This window comes from Melanerpes formicivorus, unplaced genomic scaffold (genome assembly GCF_026170545.1).
Source record: "Melanerpes formicivorus ecotype bairdi unplaced genomic scaffold, bMelFor1.0.p_v2 SCAF_16, whole genome shotgun sequence".
NCBI classification, from domain to species: Eukaryota; Metazoa; Chordata; class Aves; order Piciformes; family Picidae; genus Melanerpes; species Melanerpes formicivorus.
The window spans coordinates 13,166,874-13,192,683 of NW_027142368.1; the positions used below are offsets into that span (position 1 = coordinate 13,166,874).

Below are 25,810 nucleotides of genomic sequence, written 5' to 3' on the forward strand. Positions count from 1 at the left end.
GCCCTCAGCCGTGAGCAGAAGGCCTATCGCAGCTTTCCTTCTAATGGACCTGTGAGCGGGAGGTAAATAATCACTTCAGTACTTTGCTGGGAAGGCTGAAGGCAAAGAGCTCTCGGCTGGGTGCCATTTCCCCTTCTGTGCTGATGGTAATGTGACCAAGTTTCAGGATGCAGCCCCTGGCAAGTGACAGCCTGGGCATTGCGAAACCCAGGGTGAGCGGGACCCCAAAGGGGTGAGACAGGGTAAGATACCGAACTTGCCCTGGGCTGGCTGTGCACAGAAAACCTGGTGAGCATTGCCTTCCTTCCTGGGGGTCTGTTTGTGCTCGGTCCTGCCCTGCAGCCCCTGTTTGTGCAGGCGCTGCTGATCTCCGAGATACTGTTCGCAGGGCAAGAGTTGTGAGCAGGAGCAGCAAGCTGGCACATCACCACTGACCACCCAGACCTCCTCCACTCAGCCTGCAAGGCCAGCATCCTCCTAGGTGCTTTGTCCCCAGCCCCACCAGCCCAGAGAGGCCCCTGCCCCAGAGAAGGGAGGGAGGGAGGGAGCTTTTCCTGGGGACTCCCACCAGCACAACCTTGCCTGCTGTGTTCTCCCAGGTGGTGGGCACTACGGGAGAGACCCTCTGTAAACTGGACTAAGTACTCTGGGCACCCTGGGGTTTGTGGCAGGAGGAATAGGAAAGGAAAGCTTTACTGGGAGCCTGAGAGCTCTGGTCTGGGGGCACATGCAATGCCAGCTGCCTTCAGCCCAGCCTCCTACAGACCCTGTGGCTGCATGGTTGTTTTTTCTGAGGGTGAAAACATAGCCTTGTCACAAGCCATTGCAGGATGAGCTGCATGGAATTTATCTAAGCCCTTTAAGAAAACAGTTTGAAAATCATTTGGTTCCACAAAGGTCCTAGCACAGCCTGATGTTTGAGAAGCAGCCCTTGTAAAATGTTAATCTTAAGCATTTAAATGTTTAATTTCTCCCTATTTCACAGTAAAACCCAGGAAAGTCTGATAATATTTACAGTTATTAATATGTTAGGTGCTCCTGGAGCCACTTGTAAAAATCTGTGTGCATAGAAAAATTAATAATAGAAACTGGATGAGTAACAACCTACCCTTGGTGGTGACACACTGCTGTCATCTGAAGAATAGAATCAGAGAACAGTCCAGGCTGGAAGGGACCTCCAAAGGTCATCTAGCCCAACCTCCCTGCAGTCAGCAGGGACATCCTCAAGTAGACCAGCTTGCCCAGTGGTAATACCATTTCTGTGCAAGGCTTAACCGACACCAACTTGACTTAAACCAACACCCAAACTACAAATCCAAGTTTCTTAGCACTCACTGTTCAAACTCTTGAAATTCAGAGCTGTACCTCTGCTCTCTGACTCAAACCCTGCTCTAAACGTCATCTGCAATGAATAACTTCACGTTCAATGAAGAGATCCTAATGCCAAGTAATCTCTAGGTAGTGTCTTGCTGGCAGGGTAACATTCTGCCCACACAGAACACAGCTTTGCTACCCTCTCATACTGCCCTGTACAAGTCCTCTGGTAGTTCCTCTCCCCCCATCATCTATCTTTCATTACCAAAGCTCCCTTCTGTCTTTCAGTTTCTGAAGCTAGCTTGTCTCCTCTATTTGACTGTCTGTTGGCCAGAGTTTTGACTAACATCTCTTTGATGTAGTGTCTGTTCGAAGTGTATATATTTTCTGGAGGTAAAAATATGAAACCCAAGTTTCAGGATCAAGTAATCTATTATCAAACATGGTCTTTGCTCTGGAAAAGCACGTGGAAAAGAGTCTGGTGAAGCCAGTGGGACCGATGACACTGTGCCTGTCTGAAGGAGGTTGTAGCATTTGGCATATATTCTCATCAAATGAGCCACACAAATTCCCCAAACTGGCAATACATCCAACTCTTTTTTCATGGCAACTCCTTTCTCCAGAAAAGCTCACCCTATGTGATACAGGTCCTCTTACTGACTGAAATGTTGCCTCTGAGATTTGGTAGAAAAGTTAAGATGGTTAATAATAAGAGCAAAGATGTGTTCTGGTTTCTCAGATGCTAAGGGAGAGGGCAAAGGGACAACTTCATGGACTGTGGAGCTAGTTCTACAGCTTGTGGCTTTGGAATTGTAATAAGCTCCACAGAGAGGAAAGTGGCATCATTTTTACTCACTTTCATCTCTGAAATACTGCTCTCATTCTTCTGCCTTCCTGGGGGCATCTTCTATCTCTGGGTATGCCAGCTAAGCAGAACCATGGGAAAGGCTTCTCAGTAACACAAAACTACAATTCAGGAAGTATTTCAAAGAACTTTCTGCAGTGGAGAAAACCATGAGGTGTCCAAATTAAGTAATGAGTTGTCCAAATTAAGTAATGAAACGGAAGTTCCAAGTTGAACTTCAGTCAAATGGGCAAAATTCCCACTTCTGAAACATGCTCAACTGATTGTCTTATACTGGAGTTTGGGGAATAAACGAAGACAAAATGCAACACAAGTGGCAAGAGCGAGTTTCCTCACAAAACCAAAGTGGTTTCAGCTCTGGAAGTATCATAAGAGCCTTATTTATCTCAGTGCTCGCCTTTGATGTGACTAGCCAGTATGTCGCCTGTGTGTGTGAACTACACCCTGAGAATTTCATAACTATCAGTTTAAAAGCACCATCCATGCAGGGCTGGATTTAAATCAGCAGTTCTGATATACATCAGGCCTCGCTGCCAACTGCAGATGGCAGCAAATAGTCTCTCACAAAGGAGTTAATTTTTCCTGCAAGTTTCAGCATCTCTCACCCTGCTCACATAGAGGCTCCCCATAGCCCTGGGCCACATCGCACACTACGGCTGCCATCACCGCGCTGCCTTTGTACACGCAGCCAGCAAACACAAGGCAGACTAATAAAGGGTTTGCTGTTCACTCACATTGGCTGGGGGAAGAGCCAAACAACAACGTGGCACTCTGCAGATTCACCTCATGTGACTGAGCTGCCACCCTACATGTCATTTACAGCCATGGTTGCCACTGCTGCAAGAGGCTGAAGCCAGACCTCCTGCACATTCCACAGCAATCAAGAAAGTGTGTATGGATTCACGTTAGTGCCCCTTTTGTGCCAAGATAACAAGTCCTTTAGCAAGTGCAGAGCAACAGGTGTAGTGCTCTAACAGATATCACTTTGGCAAATTTCATAACATACTGGATGTGCTGAGGGACCACAAAGTATTTATGCAATGCAAGAGCTGAGGTGAGGGGAGAATTACTGTGATAGAGATCAGGCCCATAACAAGCAATATATTTTTAGTCAATCAAGGAACTTAGCTACCACTCATGGAGTTCACAAAAAGAGGTTAAATACATTGAGAAGTACAAGGTACTCAAACTCATCCTGTTACACTCACTGTGCTTAAGTATGTTCTCATTGCTATTTCAAGTCTGGAATGCTACACTTGTACTTTTCAAGTCAGAATCAAGACCATTCCCTTAACAAGACAAAAACAAACCTCATTGAATCCCTTGATTCTCTCTAAATGGCCCATGGTTATCAACTTCCACACATATAGCATGATAGGAGATGGCATCAGGGTACATGCCTTAGCTGAGAGATGTTGAGAAACTGGGCAGAAGTTGCATCCAGCATACAGGAAAAACAACCCAAGTATGAATTTGCTGATGCAGGGAAGAGGATATTGGTAAAACCTCATGACTCCCATGAGGAGCTGCAGAGAAAAATCCCCAAAGCAAATTAAGGACCACATAGTTTGGGAAAACAAAACAATTCATCAGTTTTGGTCAAAGAAGTTAGTGACTAAACTGTAGATCTTTGTAATTTGAAAGAACACTTCAGTTCTACAACCAAAAACTTCCCTCAAGGAAAAAAAGAGTAAATATCCTTTTCTCCAGGCCTGAGTGAAATGCTGATTGCTTCTGGAGAAGTACTGCTTTACTGGCTGGATTAAGAGAGCTCAAAGCAGACTTGCCCCCCAACTCAACATTTGCTTTGAAATAATGAACAATTACAGCTATTAAGATACATTAAAAAGAATAATCAAAAAGAGACACAGACCAAGTAAGATTTCATGCCTTCAAAACAAGGTACTCACAGGGCACTGATGAAATGCTCATTTGCAGTATGATTAAATAATCATTTCAAGCACTGGAGTGTGCAAGCTCTGCTGTTTCAAAGGGAAGGCGGCTGTGCTCGCTGAGGTGTAACTATCTGTCTGGAAGTGGGTGGCAACACTGGCTGCTCAGAGCAGTCACTAGGACTGACCTTCACCTGTCAAAGCAGTAAATGGCTCCACAAGAGACAGCAACTGAAGAGGTTCAGAGTCTTTACATGGGAATAAGCATCTGAGAAAGATGCTGTCTGTGAAACACACACCCTAAATGGAGGAGAGGAAAGGCAACTGCTGCCTTTGTATACAGAAGCACTCTAAAATACATGGACCTCCAAATACGTGCATGCCATAAGCCTAAGCTGCAGGACACACCAACCATTTTCAGAACTTTTCTGAATGCTTAAGTGCCTCCATTAATTTTTCCTATGTTCTTGCTAGCTGCTTGAGAACAATTCTTGGGAGAACACTCAGCCTAATCCTGCTGCATGTGACAGCTCAGAGGAAACCAGCAGCAAAGAATTCTGGAAAGTCTTCCACAGAAGTAAACCAATGAGAAATAGCAGGAAAATGTTTAATGCCTGTCATTTATTGTATACATACTCTGCAAAATGTAAATGCATTTGGGGTGTGCAAAGTATACACTTTCTTGACAGCACCAGGATACAGTTAAGCTATGTAGGAGTTGAACCTGATTGATCACATTGTGTAAAAAGACATTGTGCACAAATGATATCCCCCCCAAAGGAGAAAAAAAACCAACCCACAACCCAAGAAATCATTGCCTAAAACTAGAAGCACCCTTATTTACACACTAACACTTCAATATTGCATCACACCCACTCACCAAAATAAATAGAAGTACATTCATCACAATTTAAACACCAGTCTCTCCATATATTTATTTTCTGACATGTTTTGGTCTCCAGAAATAGGCTATATCTAGAAATAGGTCTCAGCTACTAGATTAGGTTACAAAAGGCAAAAAAAATAGAAAATTCGTCTTCCTGGATAATATTTTGGACTTTACACAAAAATAAATCCAGATTTCCATAGAGATCTCATATATTTCTTGAAAGGTCTTTATTTTAAAGCACAGCACAGAGTTGCACGCTAAGGCTTCCTGTGATATGCGAAACCCTGGCCTCCAAAAGACGTGGCTGTCAAGTGAAGTACAGCTCAAGTGTAAGTACAAGACATGTTCAAAAAGTAGTCACCAAGAGTAAGAAAGTGCCCTTCATCTGATTGAGCATGAGCAGTAAAGAAGTAGCTACTGGAATTGTGCAATCAAAGCCAGACCTGGAAGGGGTTTATGAGAAGCATGTCATTTCACATGACCAAGGGGTATAGAATCTGAGGCAGCAGAGACCCACCAAACCTTTTCTGCTCCTACATTCATCGTTGGGGTATTTTTTTGACACAATTTAGTGAGAAAGGCACATGGTCAAACAGTGAATTAAAAAAAAAAAAATCTGAATCCCAAACCAGAATTACACACAATTAAGTCCTTGGCTTAACATTGGATCCTCAGAAACCAATGGAAGCAGTCTTCCAGTTTTGCTTCTTCACAAATTCAGACGCACTTTGGGCAATTACCAAAGTACTCCCATTAGATTAACACTATTCATCTGGCAAAGAGTAAATGGTTTTGGATACAAGGTCAGGAATTAACCCCCCCAAATTTAGCTCCTTCCTAGCCAGTTTACAAATATGCAGCAAGTGCAAGCACTTCAAAACTCAAAACATTTCATACAAAATTTGCAACCCAATTGTGAGAAAGTACTCGACTGGAAAATTACAAACGTGTCCTTGAAGAATTTTTCATATGAAATAGATAAAAGTCTAAGCAAGGATCACTCTGTGAGGAAACAGTTACACAGTGTCTTAGGGAGGCTAGCAGAGTACATTCCAGTCACCACCTAAAAGACAAATGACAAAGTGCTTTACAGATTAGGAAATGTAACCATCTTGCATGTTTCAATAATCAGAAAGGGGTGAAATAGTCAGATTTGATTTAATCTTCCTTTATCTGAAATGCAGATTTAGTTCCCAGCTGAACCAAGTTTGAATTAATATTTCTTTTGCTTCACAAGAGACTTTTTTTTTCCCCCAGCCAGGCAGGCAGCTGCTCATAGCTGACATAGCTGTCTGGGTTGACAGATCCAGAACTTTTCTCCAGCTAAGATGAGTTAAAAAGTAAAACCACCCAGTAACTTGCTCGTGGTCCCAGTATTCACTTTCTTGAATGGATAATTCTAGAACCATAACAGAAAACTTTAGATGGTCTCAATGAAGCAGAAGAAATATAACACTTCTAGACAAGCAGAGAGGTTGCACTATCTTGCATGGCTTCAAGCACACTGAGAAACAGTTTTTATTGGTTAATAAAGCAAGCTAAAAATAGAGGAGCAATGATGGTGTCTTCATCTGGGCTCCCTGTCAACTAACACTGAATTAGTTTATAGAACCTATCCCAATAGCTTCCCCTATCAGTGTTTTACTGAGGCAGTGAAATGCTACACCATTGACAGAAAATGTCTTAAAAAGACATGTCTGGTTTTTCTTACATTAAGAGTCAGATGTTTAAATTTCAGCAGCTTCCAAGGTTGCTTTCTGCAGGTTGCCATCTGAACTCCTTCCCAGAAGCAGCACTGTTAAGAGTAGTCCCCTGCTAGGAAAGGTTCCTTTGTCATTTTTTCTACAGGGCAATTTTTCCTTTTTATTCCTTTAACTCCCTGAACACCCAAAGCCCTTTTTGTACTTTGCCAAGTACTTCTAGCATTAAAACATAACAGCCTCAGCAGCTGAAGACAGAGGTACTACCGATGGAGCCCTGGAGCTTGAGGCAAAGCTAAGTAGTGACACTGGTGAGCTTTGAAGGGCAACCTCAGGAAGTCTAGGTAGATGCAACATCAGATTCGAGCTTCAGGCTCTTAGCACAACTCCCATAGACTTCTGTGAACCCTGTGCTGATTGTAAACAAATTCAGTTACAGAAAGAAACAGTCTTTAAGTGCATAGTTAGAAATAATGTGCAAATATGGGCATTAAGGTAACTGAACTAACTCTCCTGCTGGATGGACCAGTTTAGATTTGGTTTGATGAAATTAATCACAGGTATTAACTACTTAACAGGAAGTTGTTAATATTGAAGAGCTGCAAATACATTCTAATACACCTTCATCCTGATGTGCTCTCTAAATAGCAAAACCTAATTAGATAAAGGACTGCTTCGCATTTGAGACTCATTGAACTCATCTGATGTTTAATGCAAGAACAAACAAGTGCACTGTACACCATTTGTGAAAGCTGCAGAAGCTGTTAAGTGAATGTGAAGATTCAGAGGGCAGGAGGAGGATTCCCAAGCATAGGCTTGAGCCCAAAAGCACAGGCTACACACACACACACACTAGGGATTCCTGTTTTCAGGGGGTGTATTTATCATACCGAATTGGGTTGGGATTGCAATGCCAGGCACAGCACAAGCCAACAGACTTTTGGCCATACCTGTGACTGTACAATTTGCACATGGCATGCACTTTTTCCATTCAGAAATAAAGAGGTTCAGATTATTTTCATGGGTCCTCAAATCAGGAACTATGCAGCACTTTATTGCTTTGAGCATCTGTGGCAATGGCTGAATTTACACCCAAACTGCTTCTCTACAGAAAAGGACATTTCAATACTTTGAGGCTCAGGCTGGGAGACAGAGTAGGGTAATAAAGCAATTTCTGTAAGTCTCAAGAAGTATCAGGGAACAAGAATGTTATTCCTTTCAAGTGAATGCAAAATTGATTGACTGGTATAGGGGCCCAACAGTTCTGAGTCAGTGCATAGCTAGTCAATATTTCTGCTGGCATCTTGAACTGGTTTAGTCAATGGAAACATTATTAATTTCATTCCACTTAATATGCATTAGTGCAGTAATTTCTTCATAAAAAACCAACCTTGGTAAGTATTAAAAATAAATATCTCATTTAGGTCAAACTAAACCCTTGCTTTTCAGTACTTTCATCCCTTTAAATACTCTTTTGCCCTCTAATAAGCAAATGGAAACTGAAGTAGAATAAGAGATGTATGGAGGCAGAGGGTAGCAGAAACATGAACAAAGTCAACACCGTAAGTCATTAACGTGTCCTCAGCTTCTTCGACTGTCTCTTGCGTTTTAACTCTTCTTCTTCCCGTCTCAATTCTTCTAAGTCCTCCTGAACACCAAGTCTCAAGCTGCCAAAGAAGATTAAATCTTTTACACGCTGCTACAAACAGGAATGTTGACTTGTACCCCTCCCCCTGGAAAAGCAATCCTACAAGCATGACAGCTCATATGAGCTAAAGTTTTAGCTCAGTTCAACTATCATAAGTTTTCTTTAATTACATCAAGAAGAAGACAGCTTTAAGAAATCAAGAGTCTAATCATTACATTACAATCAAATGTTTTCAGGCAAAAACTATCCAAAATTTGTTAAACAAATCAAGATTGGAAAAACTGTAATATAGAAGATCATGTTTATTCTGAAAAGTAGTTTCTGAAGCCCATCCATCAGTTCTTGCTGGTGTAACTCCTACATACAAGTCACAGCAGGGCTGACTCAGTTCTCTCAGAGCCACCTAAACCACTGATATTGGTGAGGGAAGGAATGATGTGTCAAACAGAAGGAAAAGATTGCAGCTTTCTAGCTTGAGGCACCATTCAGGTAGCTACAAGCCCAACACAGCTCCTCCCTCAGTCCACCTAACTGCCATGGCTCTGGTGAACAGGCCCATGGAAGAGACTCTGCTAACATGGCATGTTTTAGCTACATCCCTGCATGGTTTCTTCAGCTTCCAAGAAGTCAGTGTGTTGAAAGTGATACTTAACAATACCTGCAATGACTGATCTCATCATTAAGTAAGGGCTGCTCTGATACTAGGGATGGGTGTGACAAAGTTACGGCCTCATTTGTAGCCCCACTGAGCGAGTGCATTTGTACATCCATGGTTCCTTATGAAACAACATCAGGCAGAGCAGCACACACCTCAGTGCAAAATGTTTGACCACATCACCATGAGAATTCAACTGTTCTGGGCTAAACTGTTCCACTGCAGGCTCCTAAACCAACAATTAAGCCTAACTGTTTATACTTCTTCACAGTGAGGGCACTGAAACAGATGTTTGGCCATACATTTGGTTTGTTGGGGGGCTTCTGCAGGCAAAGTTAGTGATCCATGAGTACGAACATACAAGATTTATCTACTGTACTCACCACTGGCTGGCTGAGTTTTCTCTCCCTTAGCCTTCTTATTAAAAATGGTAAGGCTTCCTTACCTCTGCTTTACAAAGCAGCAGATACCCACTCTAACTTAGCTCCATGCCTTGAGCAATAAACCAACTCCCCACTTCCTATCCGAGTTTAAAATCCATGCTTACCTCCTAGCTTCTTCTTTCTGTTGCTCTCTCCAGCTGCTCTCCATATAACGTAAGGCATAATCACTTTCATCTTTGTATCTGCAAATTAAATGTTGGCTTTCAGCACACTCAAAAACCCATGATAATGTAGTTACGAATTCACATCCCTTCTTAGAACAATTACTGTGCCACATACCAATTCTGTGCTACAAGCCTTTAAAATACTTTCTTATATCTTATTGTCAGGCAAGACAAAACTATTTAAACAAGCCCAGACCCTACATTTTCCAGCAGTCCCTAGTCACACCAAGCTAGATCCTCTCACTGAGCAGCTAACACTACTGCATTTAGCAGTTCATATTCAGGCAGCCACATCTGATGAATTCTGGGAATACTGCAGATGGCTAGAAAGTATTTGAACAGCCAATAATAGGAAAGAGTTGCTCTGAACTGTACAGGTGAGACCTTGAAGCTGTGTTTTTTCCCCCAGCTGTGTCCTACTCTACCAAATGTTATTGTTCCCCAGAAGAGCACAGCAGGCTGCATGAAAGTCAAGGTCCCTTCTGCACAGAAGCAGCTCTGATGCTTGTTAAACTTCTGCAGTGTAAAACCATTTCTGGATACCATCTCTTCCCCTATTTCTAAGCCACTCTGATTTGTTGGACTCTGCTAATTCTGCTGCTTGTTCAGCAGCATCTCAGAACTGGCATTTTTCTTGCCTTTTCCGGTCATAGCCAAATATTTCCCGAATATGCTTTGATATTTCTTCTTGGGGTTCCCCTTCATCTTCAATGAAGTCATCCATTTCAGAGTCATATTCATCATCATCATCATCGTCTTCTATTTGTCTCTTGTAACCAATAGGTGGTCTTCCAAGACCTAAATGACAGAGGAGGGAAGAAAATAATCAATTAATAACCTTAACTGAACGGTGGTTTTCCCTGCTATACCTTGGGCACAGCCATTTCACAGCTCTGGGCTTCAAGGTGGAAAACTCCTGCACTGAGTCAGCTACCAATTCTCAGAAACTTACTCAAAGGAAATACTTCCTCTAAGCTGTGCTGTAGAAGATTACCTAAGTATAACCTAAGGCTTCCTGAGGAAAGAACCAGGCAGAAATCTATGTTCTTGTTGAAGGTTTTCTAGGCACCTATTTCACACAGAATCACAGAATGTTAGGGGTTGGAAGGGACCTGAAAAAAAATCATCCAGTCCAATGCCCCTGCCAGAGCAGGACCATCTAGGGCAGGTCACACAGGAAACCATCCAGGCAGGTTTTAAATGTCTCCAGAGAAGGAGACTCCACAACCTTCCTGGGCAGCCTGCTCCAGGGCTCTGTCACCCTCACAGGGAAAAAATGTTTTACTTATGTTCATGTGGAACCTCCTCTGCTCCAGCTTGCACCCACTGCCCCTTGTCCTGTGATTGGACATCACTGAGCAGAGCCTGGTTCCATCCTCCTGACACTCACCTGTCTATAAACATGAATGAGGCCAGCCCTTAGCCTCCTCTTCCCCAAGCTAAAGAAACCTAGTCCCTCAGCCTTTCCTCAGAAGGGAGAGGTTCCATTCCCTTCAGCATCTTTAAGGCTCTGCACTGGACTCTCTCAAGCAGTTCTCTAAGGTCCTTCTTGAACTGAAGGGCCCAGAACTGGACACAACATTCCAAATGTGGCCTCAGCAGGGCAGACCAGAGGGAGAGGAGAACATCTCTCAGCCTACTAACCACACTCCTAATACAGTCCATGCTGTTTGTTCCTGTTCAGGAATGAACTTCTAGAACTGCTTGGTTACTGCTGAGGTCAGTTTGCCAAAACATTTAAATGTCAGTCATGAGTTTGTGGTGTGATTGTAATTTTCATATATCACTTCCACCATCAGTTATTTAAGACACAACAAATCTTTGAAGACTAAGCAAAGCAGTATTTTCCCTTCTAACAGCTCTTGCATACCAACATCCATCACAGGCAGCTTCTTTCCTGCAGTTCTTCACTACCCAGGTCTGGATTGCAAGGAATAAGGGCACAAGCAAAAATAATTTTAAGTGTGATGAGGCAGGGAGCAAAAAAAGGCATTCTACTGTTAAATGCACTCTTTAAAAGGCAAATACAGTGTCTTGTCCAAGTCTTCCTAACTGCATCTGAAATTGTCAAAGACCTCAACCTCAGATGTACAAAATTACAAACCAAACAATGAAGAGAAGAAAAATCGTTGACTCTCAATACCTTGTGGATGAAGCACAGGTCTATGCCCTTGGAGAGGTCTCATTCCATTTATCTGTCCATTGCTAGGCCTTGTGACAAGGTTTTTAGAGGAAATAGTTTCTGATACAACAGTACACTTGGGTTTCACAGCTGCACCCACGCCGCTGCCTGGCCGCCCAGGTCCAGCGCTTGGGCCAACACCTGGCCTTCCTGGACCCGTTCCCAAGCTGCTGCCTGGTCGCTTGGCTCCTGTGCTTGGATTGATTCCTGGCCTTCCAGGTCCTGTTCCCAAGCTGCTACCTGGTCGCCCAGGTCCTGTGCTTTGACCGGCTCCTGGCCTTCCTGGTCCTGTACCCGTGCTGCTGCCTGGTCGCCCAGGTCCTGCATTTGTGCTGCTGGCTGGCCTTCCTGGTCCGCTGGCCGAGCTGCTGCCTGGTCGCCCCTGTCCCACGCTTGAGCTGCTGCCTGGTCGCCCAGGTCCTGTGCTTGAGCTGCCAGCTGGCCTTCCAGGTCCCACACCTGAGCCACTGCCCAGTCGCCCAGGTCCTGGGTTCGAGCTGCTGCCTGGCCTTCCAGGTCCCATACCAGAACTGCTGCTTGATCGCCCAGGTCCTACACTCGAGCTGCCACCTGGATGTCCAGGCCCTCCTTTCCCTAAGCTGCTGCCTGATCGCTTTGCATTGGAGTTGACTCCGTGCTGCAGGGCCGCAGCAGTTGCTGATTTTGTATGGGTAGGCTTTTTCAGGCCAGATTCTTTCGCAGATGGCAGCTTCTGAGCCCCATTGGCTGCTGGTTTTGAGGGTGGCACATGAGAGCTTGAGACAGACTTTCCAACACCATTGACAGGTAACTTACTATGGCTGCTACCAGTGGAGCTTTTTAAGGAGCCATTTTGGGAGGAAGATGACCTTGAATGTTTTTCAGTCATTGCTGGTGCTTTGGATTTCTTATCAGTACCACTGAGAGAGGATGACAGGCTGCCTTTTGGTGTGGAATGTTTGTCTAGAGAGCTTTTGTTAAGTTTTGCACTCCCAGCTTCTTTCTGAACAGTCACCTTTTTTGAAGAACTGGATATCCCTGTGTTCTTTACCTCCTTCTCACTTTTTTTATGCATTTCTACTTTCTTGTTTTTGCGTACCAAAAACTCCCTCTCTCTCAATTCTTCTGCTGTTCTGGGTCTCTCCTCTACCTTTTTCACTACTTTTATTTCCACTGGTTCATGCTGTTTTTTCTCAGCAAGCCTTAAGAGCTCTTCAAAATTCAGAGGTGCTGGTGCCCTTTTGGGAGGAGCCTTTGGTTTCACTGCAGCTTTCGATGGCTTCTCTTCATATTCTTCTTGCTCGTAATCAGACTCAGTCTGACTGTATTCAAGTTGCTCAGTTTCATCTTCTGTTACATGCTCAGCCTCTGAGGCCTGAGCAACATTCTCACAAGTCCTCCTCTTTTTAGGCTTCTCTTCAACAGGAATGCCATTATAGCCATAAAAATTATCCTTTGTTCGTGAGGCCATGGCCCTTGCCTTTCTGTCATGTTTCAGTTCAATTCGTCTAGCCAAGAGCTCTTCTTTCTTCCTTCTTTCTTCCAGTGCTATAATAGAAACCCAGGAGAAAGTTAGTGCTTTTGCATACTTTTTATTCCAATTTCTTCCAAACTGATAAACCATTTAGGACAGAATGTAAGCATCTCTGGCTGACAGCTATTCAACACAAATCAGAAAGCGATCGGAGCTCTGCCAGCAGGGCAAACTAACCCATCTGAATCAGCTACTCTGACAAAGGCAAACAATTAATCCAAATGCTGCTATTGCAAAACTCAGAGGTGACTGAATCACAGCAGCTCTCAGAATGCTGTGAAAACGAAGGAGAATTACTGTGTCAGGAGGTACAGGACTTAGGGGTGGATGGAAGGAGTTCTGAGACTGAGCAAGGGAATTTTGGGACTACACAGAATTTACTATCACATATTTAAGAGAAGAGGAGGAAAGGGAGAGAATCACAGATTATTGGGGGGGTAGTGGGGAGAAAATAATTGGAAAACAGGCTGAGTGTGTGCATAGAGGGGTGCATGGGAGAGACAGAAGCAGCCAACCACCAGAAGCTGCTGGTCACTACATTTGTCTGAGAGAATCTTGTGCCTCCAGTCTGTCCAGTGTGCTCACTGAACTGGTTTTAGCTATTTTCTGCTTAAATCCATTCTGTAACTTGAGTCACTGTGTGCTCTGCTAACAAAATTTAGGCTGAACTAGCTGGTGAATAGGATGAGAGGTCTGAATGCCAGATACTGGAGAGACCAAGAAAGCAGTGGCCAAATACCAGAAAGTCTTAGGAAAAGCATCAATTCCCTGAAAATGGATTGGATTTATTCTACAGACTCCTTAAAGGACATAATGTAGTGGAAAAACTGTGGCTCAAAGCCTCTGCCATACAAATTTAAGAGACTACTGATACACTGTGTTAAGACACAATAAGGGCTCTTTGCACACCAATCAAGCTTTTCAAATGGAAGTCTCCCAAAGGCCAGAATCTCTTGACCTTAACTACTACTTGATCTCCAACTGCAAGTGCTAGTGTAGCAGATTAATATTTAACTCCTTAGGAAAGCATGCAGCTATTCCTAGTCCTTACTCAGTCCTGCCTTTCCCTCAGCATCAGTTATCAGAAACAGATATATAGCTCTATCTGCAAGAGCTTCAAATAAGGTGACAAAGCCTCCTAAAAGCCAGTGAAGGTCTCCCACAGGAAATCTTTTGGGCTGTTACCTTTTTTCCTTTTTTCTTCTTCCTGCCGCCTGAGGAACGCTTGCACTGCTGCAGACTCCACACCCTTGACTTTTGGAACCTTTTTGGGAGGGCCAACAGCCAGACTGTACCTTTTCTGTAAAGAACAAAGAAATGTCAGACAAGTTAAAAAATGTAAGCCTGAAAGCTTTGAAGGCTGACAAGTTGGTAACAGGCATGCACTTGACTTGAAGCCTAGAGATGGTCCAGAAGAAACCATGAGTTCAGCTGAGAGAGTTGTGACAGACACTTGACTCAGCCCGACTTTGTTTCATGCTGAGGAGCAACAGGTCTCATGTCCTTGGGGTGAAGTTGCCAACCAGAAAGGCCCTGGATCAAGTACAAGGGAGTGACAGTGTCTTGAAAAAATATTTTGAAATGTGGCTTGGAAACCCAGAAGCAGAAGATGAAAGCACAGCCCTCTCTTGCCTACACTGCTGCCCAGCAGCCAGCTACTTCACCCTGCAAATATTACCACCAGGATGGGCCCTGTTTGTGCTCTCCTGGAACTGCAGCTGGACTGCATACCAGGTGACCCTTTCCTTCAGCAAGGATACCTCTCAAGGTCAGATTCCTTGCCTCAGAAAAAGAGATCAATCCCTCCTTGTCCAACATAGAGAGATCTTACTAACCACAACAGTCACTTGGAAAGTGACTGACAGCACACTGAATGTTCTCAGATACTACTAATCCATATAGCTACTCAATATTACTCAAGCATTGTAGGGATAATTCCATTACATAAACCATTGACCAAGTCTAAGGCTATGATTAGATCTAGCCACTCCTAGGCTCCAAAAGGAGTTAAAAAAGCTGGAGTGGGACAGACAGGCTTGACCTTCTGACAAAACAGCAGGGTCCTCATTACTCTCTGCATCTCCAGACTCCATGTAAATCATTCTAACTGGATTCAAACTACTTTCATTTGTATGTTTTTTCCTATGCAGTAGTTAATAAGGTGACTCCTGTCACCACACCTGTTGAACCTTGACAAATCACAGTTAAAACTTAAACTTTCAGTAAACCCAGTGTAAGAATTTCAGCTCAGCCTTAGTCTTTGACCAAGCAGGACACAAAAGCAGACTACAGCCCAAGCTGCCAGAGCCTGCAGGTTTACAGATCCATGATGGCTTTCAGCTTTTGTCTGAATGCTCCTTTCAGTTTCAGGTTATCTTACTCAGTGAAAACAAATAAACTCAAAAAATGGAATTACTCCAAAAGTAATTGGTAACTGACTTCAACAACATAATTAATAGGTTGATCTGAAGCCAGTGATGATGACTGCAGCTCCTGCTACAGTGATCTTAAACAGAAGACTATTATACGTCAAGAATTTAGTGATCCAAGTAGCAGTGGACTTGACCAGGTACAGGCTGGCACCCTGGTGTACTTACTTGAGATCACTGGATGAGCTCAGACTAATGGTGAAAGAATACACAGCATCTGAAGTGAAGCAGCATGCTTTCATGGAAGACCCTTTTGCTTGGCAGAGGAAACAGCTTCTTTAAGAACATCTTATAAAACCTCTAAAGGCTACAGTGCTGGTGATCCTTACCACAGACAGCATTTACAGTGTGCCATGCTTAGATGTCTGACCAGTGTTGACCCTCTTAGGTTCCAGCAGCTAAGCAGATGTCATCTGTGCTATCCCCTTTTTTCCTTACCCTGTTATCTCCAGTAACTGTTATTTCAGTGTTAGGAGTCCCAGGGCCTTTCCTACTGGAATCTATAATGAACACTTGCACTAGAGTGCTGCACCTGTTCAGACATTGCCTTTCCTAATGTACCAATTATCAGACTGGGATTTAGAATGATAAATGGAAAGAAACAAAGGCTTTTTGATCTTCTTCCTACAGACAGGATAGAGAAGCTAAAGCAATGAGAAGAACAGAGATCATTGCAAAGACGAGTACAATAGAAGCCAGTTAAACCCAGAAGCACATAGAATGCAGAATACCTTTAGAAAAAGCCCTGCTCTAGGTGAGGGTTATGTGTTTATTTTAGCAGTAAATGAACAGATTATAACCTAAAAATCAAGATTTAACACATGGAAAGCTACAATCTTTACCAAATGAAAGAGCTGTGAAATAGAGTCCCAGATTAAGACAGTAATAAAAGCCACACAAGTCAGTGTTCCTACAAATGCCTTCATACCCTCATTTAGCCTTTGGAAACCTACATCAAAAATTACACAAATACCTGGTAAAGCTACTACAGCTAAATGTTCTGCAAGTAATTACAACTCAAATTACTACACCAAAATGATGCACTGCAGTAGTAAAACCTGACTTGTTGGGTCATCACATTCAAGTCCTACTACACTTAAGCTCACTTACCAAGCTTCACTTCTGCACAGGAGTCTACCACAACCTGAGATCTGATTTTGTAAATCCTCCTCACTCAATTTCCAACCCAGAACACTTTTTGGTATTTACAATTGAAATCACTAGATTTGAACGTCATAGCTAGGGCTATTTAAAGGACAAGATAGCTGAAGCCAAGCCCCTCTCTCCTGGGAAGCTCAGGTCCTTCCCTCCCCAACTTGTGCTGCTTACACCAAAAGTATTCCAAGACCAAACTGTTTAGGAAACCCAAACCACAATGCAACACTGTCTCTCACTGTTTGCTCACGTGTGGCCCATGACTCAGTGGCCCAAGCTCATCTGGCATGCTCTATCTAAATCAGAACAGGCAGAAGCAAAGCACTCCATACATTATCCCTTCAGAAGCAGGTTGAAGGGAACTAGTACCTTAAAAACAATCTGAGGTACTCTGTAGCACACTCAATATTCACACAGCTAGCAATGCAAGATCTGAGTGATCAATTCTGCCAAACCTGGTTCTCAGTCAAGCACTTGTGCAACTCATTTTTGCTAGGGGTTTGCACATACCATGTAAAGACTTGTGCTGTCCAGTGGGGACAACTTGCAGAGGTCTCACAGGGTGGGGTGGGGGGTTGTCTGCTTTTCACTAGTCAGATGTGACCCCTGTTTGTTGCAACACTCTTCCTGTTCTTCCTTACCATTCTACCAAGGCATGAAGCCTTATTCAATGGGGAATCCCTGTTTCCCCTTTTAATGTCCTTCAGGGTATAACTTTCTGATAACATCACCTATGGTTCATTTACCCACTGAACCCACACACACATTGTTTGCCTCACTGCTCTCAGTGCTCTAATACTAGTTCCTCAACAGGCAGCTTTCCAAATTGCAAGTAGCCATTTGTGTTAACTGCACAGGGACCTCAGCTGTTACCCTGTGCTGGTACTTTCAGGCTTCTGCTGCATGTCTTATCACTGTCCCCTCTGCAGACATCATGCTGGGGTTACCAGCAGCTCACTTTGCCATTAAGACCTTTTTAGAATGCATGCACATAATGCTTTCCCCACTACCATTATCACTGTCTAATTATAGCCAAGTCACTGGCAGTTGCAGTAGCTCAAATGGAATCTATCGTATAGCACAAACAAAGATTTGCTAAAGCCTTGGGCCACAGGCACCAAACTTAAGTTGAACTTCCACATGGTTATCTGAAAGAAACCTTGAGACCAGAGCATCCCATGAAAAAGAGAGTAACAACTGTTAACAAAAGCTGCATCCTGCCAAAAAAGATAGCCACATTCACCAGCAGAGGTTGTAGCCTTGAGATAAGAAGAGGAACAGCCCAAGAAGGCCTCAGACCCAAATGTCCCTATTTGAGTAAAGAGTCACATGATGGGAGAGGAGCTTAGACTAAGCCTAGAGATTTCTTTGTTCAGGCTCCCTCTCTGGATGCACCCAGTCAAGGTGGGTTGTGGGATGTATTTTTTTTGGGGGGGTGTTGTTTTGTTCTGTTTTGCTTTTCCTTTCTGTATCCTCTAACAAGTTATTGTTGTAAGATTTAAAGCCTGAGACTGTGCTACAGGAAACCCAAGGTAATGAAACTTATTTTAAACAGTTACCAAGCATGCTTGAATTTGTTTCAGACTCTTCAGGTTCTAGCAACCCCTACCAAGAGAAAAAGCACTACTGAAAAGAGGATCTTAACTACCAGCTCATACTGTTGTCACCCCCCCTAACCAAGTTAACAGGCTCATATCATTTTACTCCAAAAACTGCAAAAACAATGTTAAGATTTCACAATTGCTGTCACAACACCCAGCTGGAAAGACTGCAGAATGTTCTCCTCTTAAGTGTTGCTTTACACAGTAAAACATTGAAAGCATACTTTGTGCTTTCCTTTCTGTACACGTTTTACTCCTGGAACTTCGCTATCAAGCTGGGTCAAGAGTAAAGCCCTCCTCAGCCCTTGCCACCTATTTACATCTCAGTTCTCCTGTGGATGCTGACAAAATACAAAACATTCCCAGGCCTTGTTTTGAGACAAGTTTTAACCACATAAATGCACACCATATAGGAGTCCTGGACTGCAATCTGTGCTTCACTGCCACTCTCCCAGTTTCTCTTGCTAGGCTTCTCTTGCCCAGGGGCAAGTGCCCCATGGTTTGTAGATCACAATGCTATGAGCAAGCTCCTCTGAACAAACTCTGGGATTTTGCTACTGTTTTACTTCACAAACACTTTGGTAACTCCAAGTACTTCAGCTTCACTGGAGGCTGCTTTGTAAGGAAGCAGACTCACTGTATCACACTAACTTACAGTGGGACTTCAGCAAGTACTGACGTGGATGACAAAATCTTTCAGTTTTGGGTCACCTCATTGTGGTTAAATGCTATTCAGTATCAGCTTTTTTGGTAAGCTCTGTACACCAAAGATTCCTCCTCACTTAAAAGGAGTAGGGAGCTAAATGAAGCCATTTATAATAAATCATTTATGCAAGAGATATCAGGTGAAATAAAAGAATGACTTGGTTCCAACTATGCTCAGGGGTTTTGAAGAAACTGCAACAGAATTTCATCCCTGGGAGAGTATTTTTCCATAGAAACATCTTACAGTGCTTCACCACATCCATCATGTCACATAAAACTCACAGTGTAACAGAGTAGGCCAATTTCACCCCAAAAGGGTGACAGAAACTTTTCATACCTTACTGAAATCAAGATTAAATCTCACAACTAGCATCATGCCTAAGGAAAGCGAGATGACATTGGAAATCTGACGACCTGCTAACAGGGCCACGTGTAACAAGATACACACAGAGTCCCACAGCCCCTGTGGAACACGGTGAGAGAAACCAAGGCTCTCCTCAGCAGCTGCTGTGAAGATTATTAGCAACACATCATTAACAGCTTATACCCTAGTTCACAGATGTGCTGTTGTATTTAGAAACAAAACCTGATGCAGCTAATAGGGAACTGAAAGGCTGATTTCAGCAAGGTCCCTTTTGAATCTGGATTTCCATAGGGAGATGAACAAGCAGATCCCTTTTCACAGGGACATGATGCAACACTCATTCTATGCAGGTCTCATGATACAAGACCCTATCATTTCTTCAATGGAGTTTCTCTATGCTTTCCACTTTTGAGGCATATATGCTACTTGTATAGATGTTACTCTGTTTGTTGTTAAAACAGATGTGGAATATTTAGTTTAGCACACTGAAATTTAAACTTCTCAAAGAGAAGTTGAAGGGATTATGTTGATTAATGCAGGAGTGATAATTTCTAGACACCTGGTAACTTTACACACCAGTGAATTTTGGAGTTAGTCTGTAGGGTGCTTTAATGGAAATGATTACATTCTTCCTGTAAGAACTCACTTTATGTAGTAGCTTTAATCTAATGGAGTCACTTTGATGTCTATTGATCAGACAGCCTCCATGGACCCTTCTTTTGAAGCCTGACAGCTGCAGATAACCCCAAGCAGTGACAAGCACAGCTCCACTTTTGCTCAGAGACTAAAGCCAACTTCACAGTTAAAAGCTGCACTGATGTGCTACAACACTAAGAAACCAAACTGCATCAGCTATGGATTCAATTGCACTCTTGCTCCATGAGTTAATCAGGTAAGCAAAGCCTAATCCTGCCTTTTCATAAAGGAGTAAGGGCACCCTCACCCATTGCACAACTAGCAGGATTGCCTCCCTCCACCATCACATCTGCAACAGAGAACACAGATGTGTTCTCACACGACAGATACATCATCAATTCATCATCACAGTTTATAACTACTGGTGACAGTGTGGCAGAGTACATTAAAACTGCATGAGAAAGCCAAGGGGAAAATACATTTGAAGCACCTAAAGAACTACAACCACCCAAATGACAACTCTGTGCAACACTGCAGCCACCAAGCAGGCATTTTAATATCTTAAATTATTTATGTGTTTGATACTTCCATTATTTATGTCACAAACCATGTTGTGTCAGAGACAAGCTAGATCAGGCTAAACATCAAAGACTACATTTTATAAGGTTTCCAAAACATGATGGAATCTGACAAGCTTACACCTACCTACCATATGGCTGGTCCATATTACCAACTGGTCACAACATTTGTGGACATTGCCAGAATTTTATTGGTGATATGAAGAAACTGTGGATACTCTTAATTCTTGAGTGTCTCCATTTCAGCAGTATCAGCCCTAAAGAGTGTAGTGATTTGGGGTTCCCCCCCTCCCCCCCCGTATTTTATGTTAGAAACCTGCTGCTCCTCTCATTTACAGTGGTTTAAGCAAGCTAATCATGGAAACACACAACTCCAGCACTCAGTTAAAGAACAGACAGCTGCTGTCTCTAGCTGGTGGCTACCAGGGAGGAAATATTTTTTTTATTCAAATAAGTACACACAACTTATAATTTGGGTCCTGCCAAAGGAATGAAACCCAGGGCATTAATGTACCAAAAGGCCACACACCCTCCCTACTGCCAGCCTTCATTCAACCAGGCAAAAGGCTTATTTCACATTGAATTAACAAACCTGATAGCTTAAGTTAAAACACTAACTGCTGAAACACAGACTGCAGAACAACATTCAGAATAACCCAAATGCCTTCCACCAATCAATTCCACGTAGTTGTCACAGGCAACGAAGTATCCTTAGCGATATGGATAGGAAGGTGTTGGACAATGCGGCTCATTCACCCCAAAAAACTTGTCACTCTTTGTCTCCGACCCGCATTTGAGACGTGGCAGACTTCTGTTTTCAGAGCAAACAAAAGGACTTACCCGACTTTCAGCCACAACCGCTGCCTTCCCCTGCAGCACCAGGTTAGCGCTCGGGATCTCGCTATTTTCGGCGATCAGAAGGCGCAAACCCCGCTTCCCCTCCCAGGGTGCGGGGACCTGTTGACAGCAGGAGCCCCGCTTCGCCCCCCGGCACACAGACGCTTCTCCAGCCCCCAAAACTGCCTATCTCCGGCCGGCGCGGCGAGACGCCCGGCCCGGCCCGGATGAGCAGGCTCCGCAAGTGTCTCTCGGGCTCGCAACCCACTTTCCCCGGGCGGGTGCCCAGATCGGGAGGCAAACCCAAGCAAGCCCATCGATGTCCCGTGAGGGGAACGCGGCGCAGCCGGGCCCGCCTGCCCCCGTTCAGTCCGGCGCGGCCCTAAGCCGCCGGTAACTGCCGTCCCGAAGACCACCGTTGAGTGCGGGCAGCCCGGACGCCGCCGCTCTGACGGTTGTAACGGTCGCCGTGCCCCGGCCTCACCGCACCATTAGACCCCCCCACAGCTCCCTCAGCTCACCGGCACCGAGTTCAGCCCCTGCTGCTCCGAGGCCATCACGAGAATATTGCGGAAATCCATGGCTGGCTGCGGGAGAGGGTGAGGCAGTCGTCCCGCACCTCCCCGCTCTTCTTCGGCCCCAGCAGCCCCACCACCCGCCCACCTCCGCCGCGCCGCTCGACTCCCCTCACTTCCGGCCCCCGTCGCCTATCCTTTATATCACCTCGCCGCGCGCTGGCGTCACAGCGTCCGCGCGTCACTTCCTGTGTGACGAGCGCGCGGCCGCAGGAAGCATGTCCGCCGGGGCAGCTCGATGGTGCTTCGCCGGCAGCGCGCCTCCGACAGCCCCGCAGCACTGGCGGGGCCCGGCTCTGCGGCGGGGCTGGCCTAAATAAGGGTTTCCGGGACCACCCTCGGTCGGCATCTGTCACTGCTGTGGCGTTGGGGCTGGGGTTCGTTCCCAGAGAAACGCCTTGTCAGCCCCCCGGCCTCATGCAGACGTGTCAGCAAACCAACGCACGTGGCTCCGCTTATTCGTTTGATTCTCTATCTATCTATCTAAGCTCTCAATGTTCGGGTGTCAAGGAGGTCTGTGGGGATGTGAGGGGGAAAGCCTTTGGAAGCTCTCCCTGACACCTGCTCCCGTCCCTCTCGCGTTCCCGGCCACCTTCCACCGCCTGCTCAGGCTGAACGCCTGCAGCAAGGGTCGGGTGCTCGGGGACTCGGGCTCTGCAGCGATCTTCAGCGAGGCTTGACAAGCGGTGCTTGGCTCCCAGGGATGGTGTCACAGCCACAGCAGCGGTGTGCTCCTGGCCGCGTGGGTAAACAGGGCTCCTTTGGAGCGGCCAAACCAAACGTTCTGCGTGTATCCAAATATTTTCCCAAGCCTCTGACATCCCGGAAAACTCTGCAAGAACACTGGGTGATTGAAGACTCTTCTCTTGCATCGGCCGTCAGCTCTCTTCCTATCTGAGATCCATTCGACAAAATCTGAACTCTACAGTGCTATTCATAGCAACCTGGGCATGGAAAGGAAGCTTTTTTCTTCCAATTTATCCATCTTTAACATAAATTCTTCTTTAACAGTGCTATTACTTGACCTCTAGCTTTCAGAACTTTGAGATTCTTCCTTTTCCAGTCTCCTTTTGCCTTTTCACTGCCCTCTCCATCATTTTTCTATAGCTGAAATTCATTTCTAGGTCCAGCTCTAAGCCACGTGGCAGCCTGGTGTAAAGACACCCAGTGTGGTCCTAGCCGAGGGCAGGAACAAGACGTTTGAGTGAGGCACTGCACGGGTTAACTCGCAGGGCTTTTGTAGCCCTTGAACCACGGGAGATGTGACAGTTGTTTCTGTAACACTCGCTGTGGTATCTCTGCTCTGTGCTCCTCCTGATCTCCCACTGCTTTCTACTGGTCCACACTCCTGTCTTAACCCCTTGTCCTCTCAAAGTTTAATCTTTCTCTTCTCCTTATGATTCTCATCCTCCATAAACCACTGCACTGACTTTCTGACTCAGACCTTGATCCCCTCTTCCAGTTTCCACCCTCTTGATGTTACTGCTTTGAATTTTTGGTTTAATGATTTTTTTCATTCTAGGACTTCCCAGTCAGTCTCTCTCACTGGCAGTTCACCACTTTTTCCTCTCACTTTTAGCATTCTGTTACTCCCTGTGGTACCATGAAGAAGGCCATGATGCCATTATCTGCCACCCCATCACTGCTGTGGTGTTTCTTTGATTGGAATTTCCCTGCTCTGTCTTGAATTTCTTGTATCTCCACTGCTGCCCTTCCTTGAGAGGCCTTTTAGCGTGACTCAGATTCCTGTATAACAACACCAGCATTGACAGAGTGATGATTGTTGCTCTTTGGCTTTTATGTTTGCTTACTTTGGTCGGTGTTAGAGCTGGCAGGAACACTTAGCTAAATGCAGCCTTTATTTGGCTGACTGCAGCCCTGAAGATGAGTGGAGAAAATCTCTCCCTGCCTCCAAAAGGAGAGTTAGGACCAGGCCAGGGGATGGCATTGCAGTTGTTTGTTGCACAGCACATTTTGGAAACCTTTAACCACAGCCATTACCTTGTCCTGTGTATGACAATACTGTGATAGCAGATGGCCTTCAGCCAAGGAGATCGACATCTATGCTGGGGCAATGGGAGTGATGACAGCGCTGTGTAAATGTATGCTGCTGGCAATTTGTAGGGCAAGTGACACTGAGTTGTGTCAGGATTCTCACTTGCACTCGTGGCACTTCAGCCCACATCTAGCATGTGTTAAAATGCCAGCACAATGCTTTGATGTGGTCCAGCCTGTCTCTGGCAGATGTGCAACAACAAATGGGAAACTCGGTGCCCTGTATGCCTACAGCTCTGTCCTGCCTCAAGCTTAAATCACTTCTTCATTGGTATCTGCTCTTCATAGCCTTTGCATATGCTTATGGTGTGAGGGACTGATGCTGACAAGGCTTGCCAGGACTCCCAATACAGCTGGGCTGTCAGCAGCAAGAGGAGAAACAACTTTTGTGCCTTTAAGCAAACTGATATTTCTGCTAAATGAAAACCAAGATGGAAAATTCTTCTTCCTCCTTTTGTAACTCTGAGTCTGGGCATATTTCATCTCAAACTTCCTTTGGAAGAATTGTTAAAGTCAGTGAATTTAATCATACCTCTTCCAGAAAACCAAACTCCTCTCAGATCTCCCAAGGCCCTGCAATTTCTGGCTCTGGAAGAGTCCAGACTGATTTATTGGGTTTGTGTATAGTGGGGTTTTTTTTTAAGCAAGAATTTGGTTAACTTTTGGGTTTTATTATCTTCCTAATGTGGGACTAGAGCTGGTCAGAAAAAAAACCTCAGGAAAATAAAAGGCAGTGTTCCACCAGAAAGTGGCTTCATGGCAAGTTTGTTTATCAGCTGTATTCAGCAACAGTTTTTCACCTCAGCCATGCACACTTCAGGCATGTGACAAATCCTATTAAGTGAAGTGTGTTTAAAGGATTAAATTCTTAATTACAGGCTGTCTGCAGAGGTCAAATATCAAAGGCTGTTCAGAGCCTGAGTTTTAGCATTTTCTGAACGAGTAGCAATTGTGTGAGTTTTCCTTTCCCCTTTTCATCCTGCATCCTTTCTGCAGCAGGTTCAGTGGGTGCCCTACTATGGCCTTGTATTGACTCTCTGGATCATCAGCCTCTGGCAGGGCTGGCAGCCTGTGCTCAAAAGAAGCCTAGGACTTGGAAAACGCAGATTTGAACAGATCAGGTTTGTAGAAGGTGGTGCCAGTCTATAGCTGCTTCTGTTTTGAATTACTAACTACTATGATTATTCCCCCCCCCAAATGATCTATTGAACAGAAATTGAAAGCAAGAGTCTCAGGATGATAATTAGCTGCTATTGACAATGTGTAATTTAGATATCTAACTTGGATGTTTAAATTATGACCTTTGGCTCCAGAGAGGAGTACCAGAAAACCAGGGATGGGAATGGTCTCCTTCCACCCCAAAAGCAGGATTGTTTCTCTTTGGGTAATTTCTGGCAGACACTGGTCCAATCTGCACTTGATTTACTCAAAACTCAAGGCTGCTGTAATCTCTCCTGCTGTTTATGAGAAGGCACTTTCTAACATCTCCCCCAGACTTCAGCAGATGAGATGAGTTTATCACCCTCTGCCTTAGAAACAGAGGGCACATATTTAGGGGCCCAGCTGTGGTGGTGTGCAATCCCTGCCCCCAGCCTGCCCTTTATTTCCTG

At 44.6% G+C, this 25,810-nt stretch overlaps 1 protein-coding gene and 1 long non-coding RNA gene across 3 annotated transcripts; one reads left to right on the forward strand and one right to left on the reverse strand.

The window, feature by feature from the left end:
* The first annotated feature begins 5 nt into the window (after positions 1-5).
* On the forward strand, positions 6-5,102 carry LOC137446034 (uncharacterized). 2 transcript variants are annotated; one of them, XR_010988557.1, is made up of 2 exons: positions 6-62; positions 4,546-5,102. It is a non-coding gene; the product is annotated as an uncharacterized lncRNA (long non-coding RNA). The 2 variants fall into 2 exon arrangements; XR_010988558.1 differs by having other exon boundaries at positions 7-62; positions 3,890-5,102.
* On the reverse strand, positions 4,975-22,233 carry SPTY2D1 (SPT2 chromatin protein domain containing 1). Its single transcript, XM_068148285.1, has 6 exons — positions 22,092-22,233; positions 14,451-14,565; positions 11,714-13,279; positions 10,209-10,368; positions 9,511-9,588; positions 4,975-8,327 (listed from the first exon to the last, which is right to left on the reverse strand). The coding sequence occupies exons 1-6, from the start codon at positions 22,149-22,151 to the stop codon at positions 8,231-8,233; spliced, it is 2,076 nt and encodes a 691-aa protein (XP_068004386.1). The 5' UTR covers positions 22,152-22,233; the 3' UTR covers positions 4,975-8,230.
* Between the last annotated feature and the right edge of the window lie 3,577 nt (positions 22,234-25,810).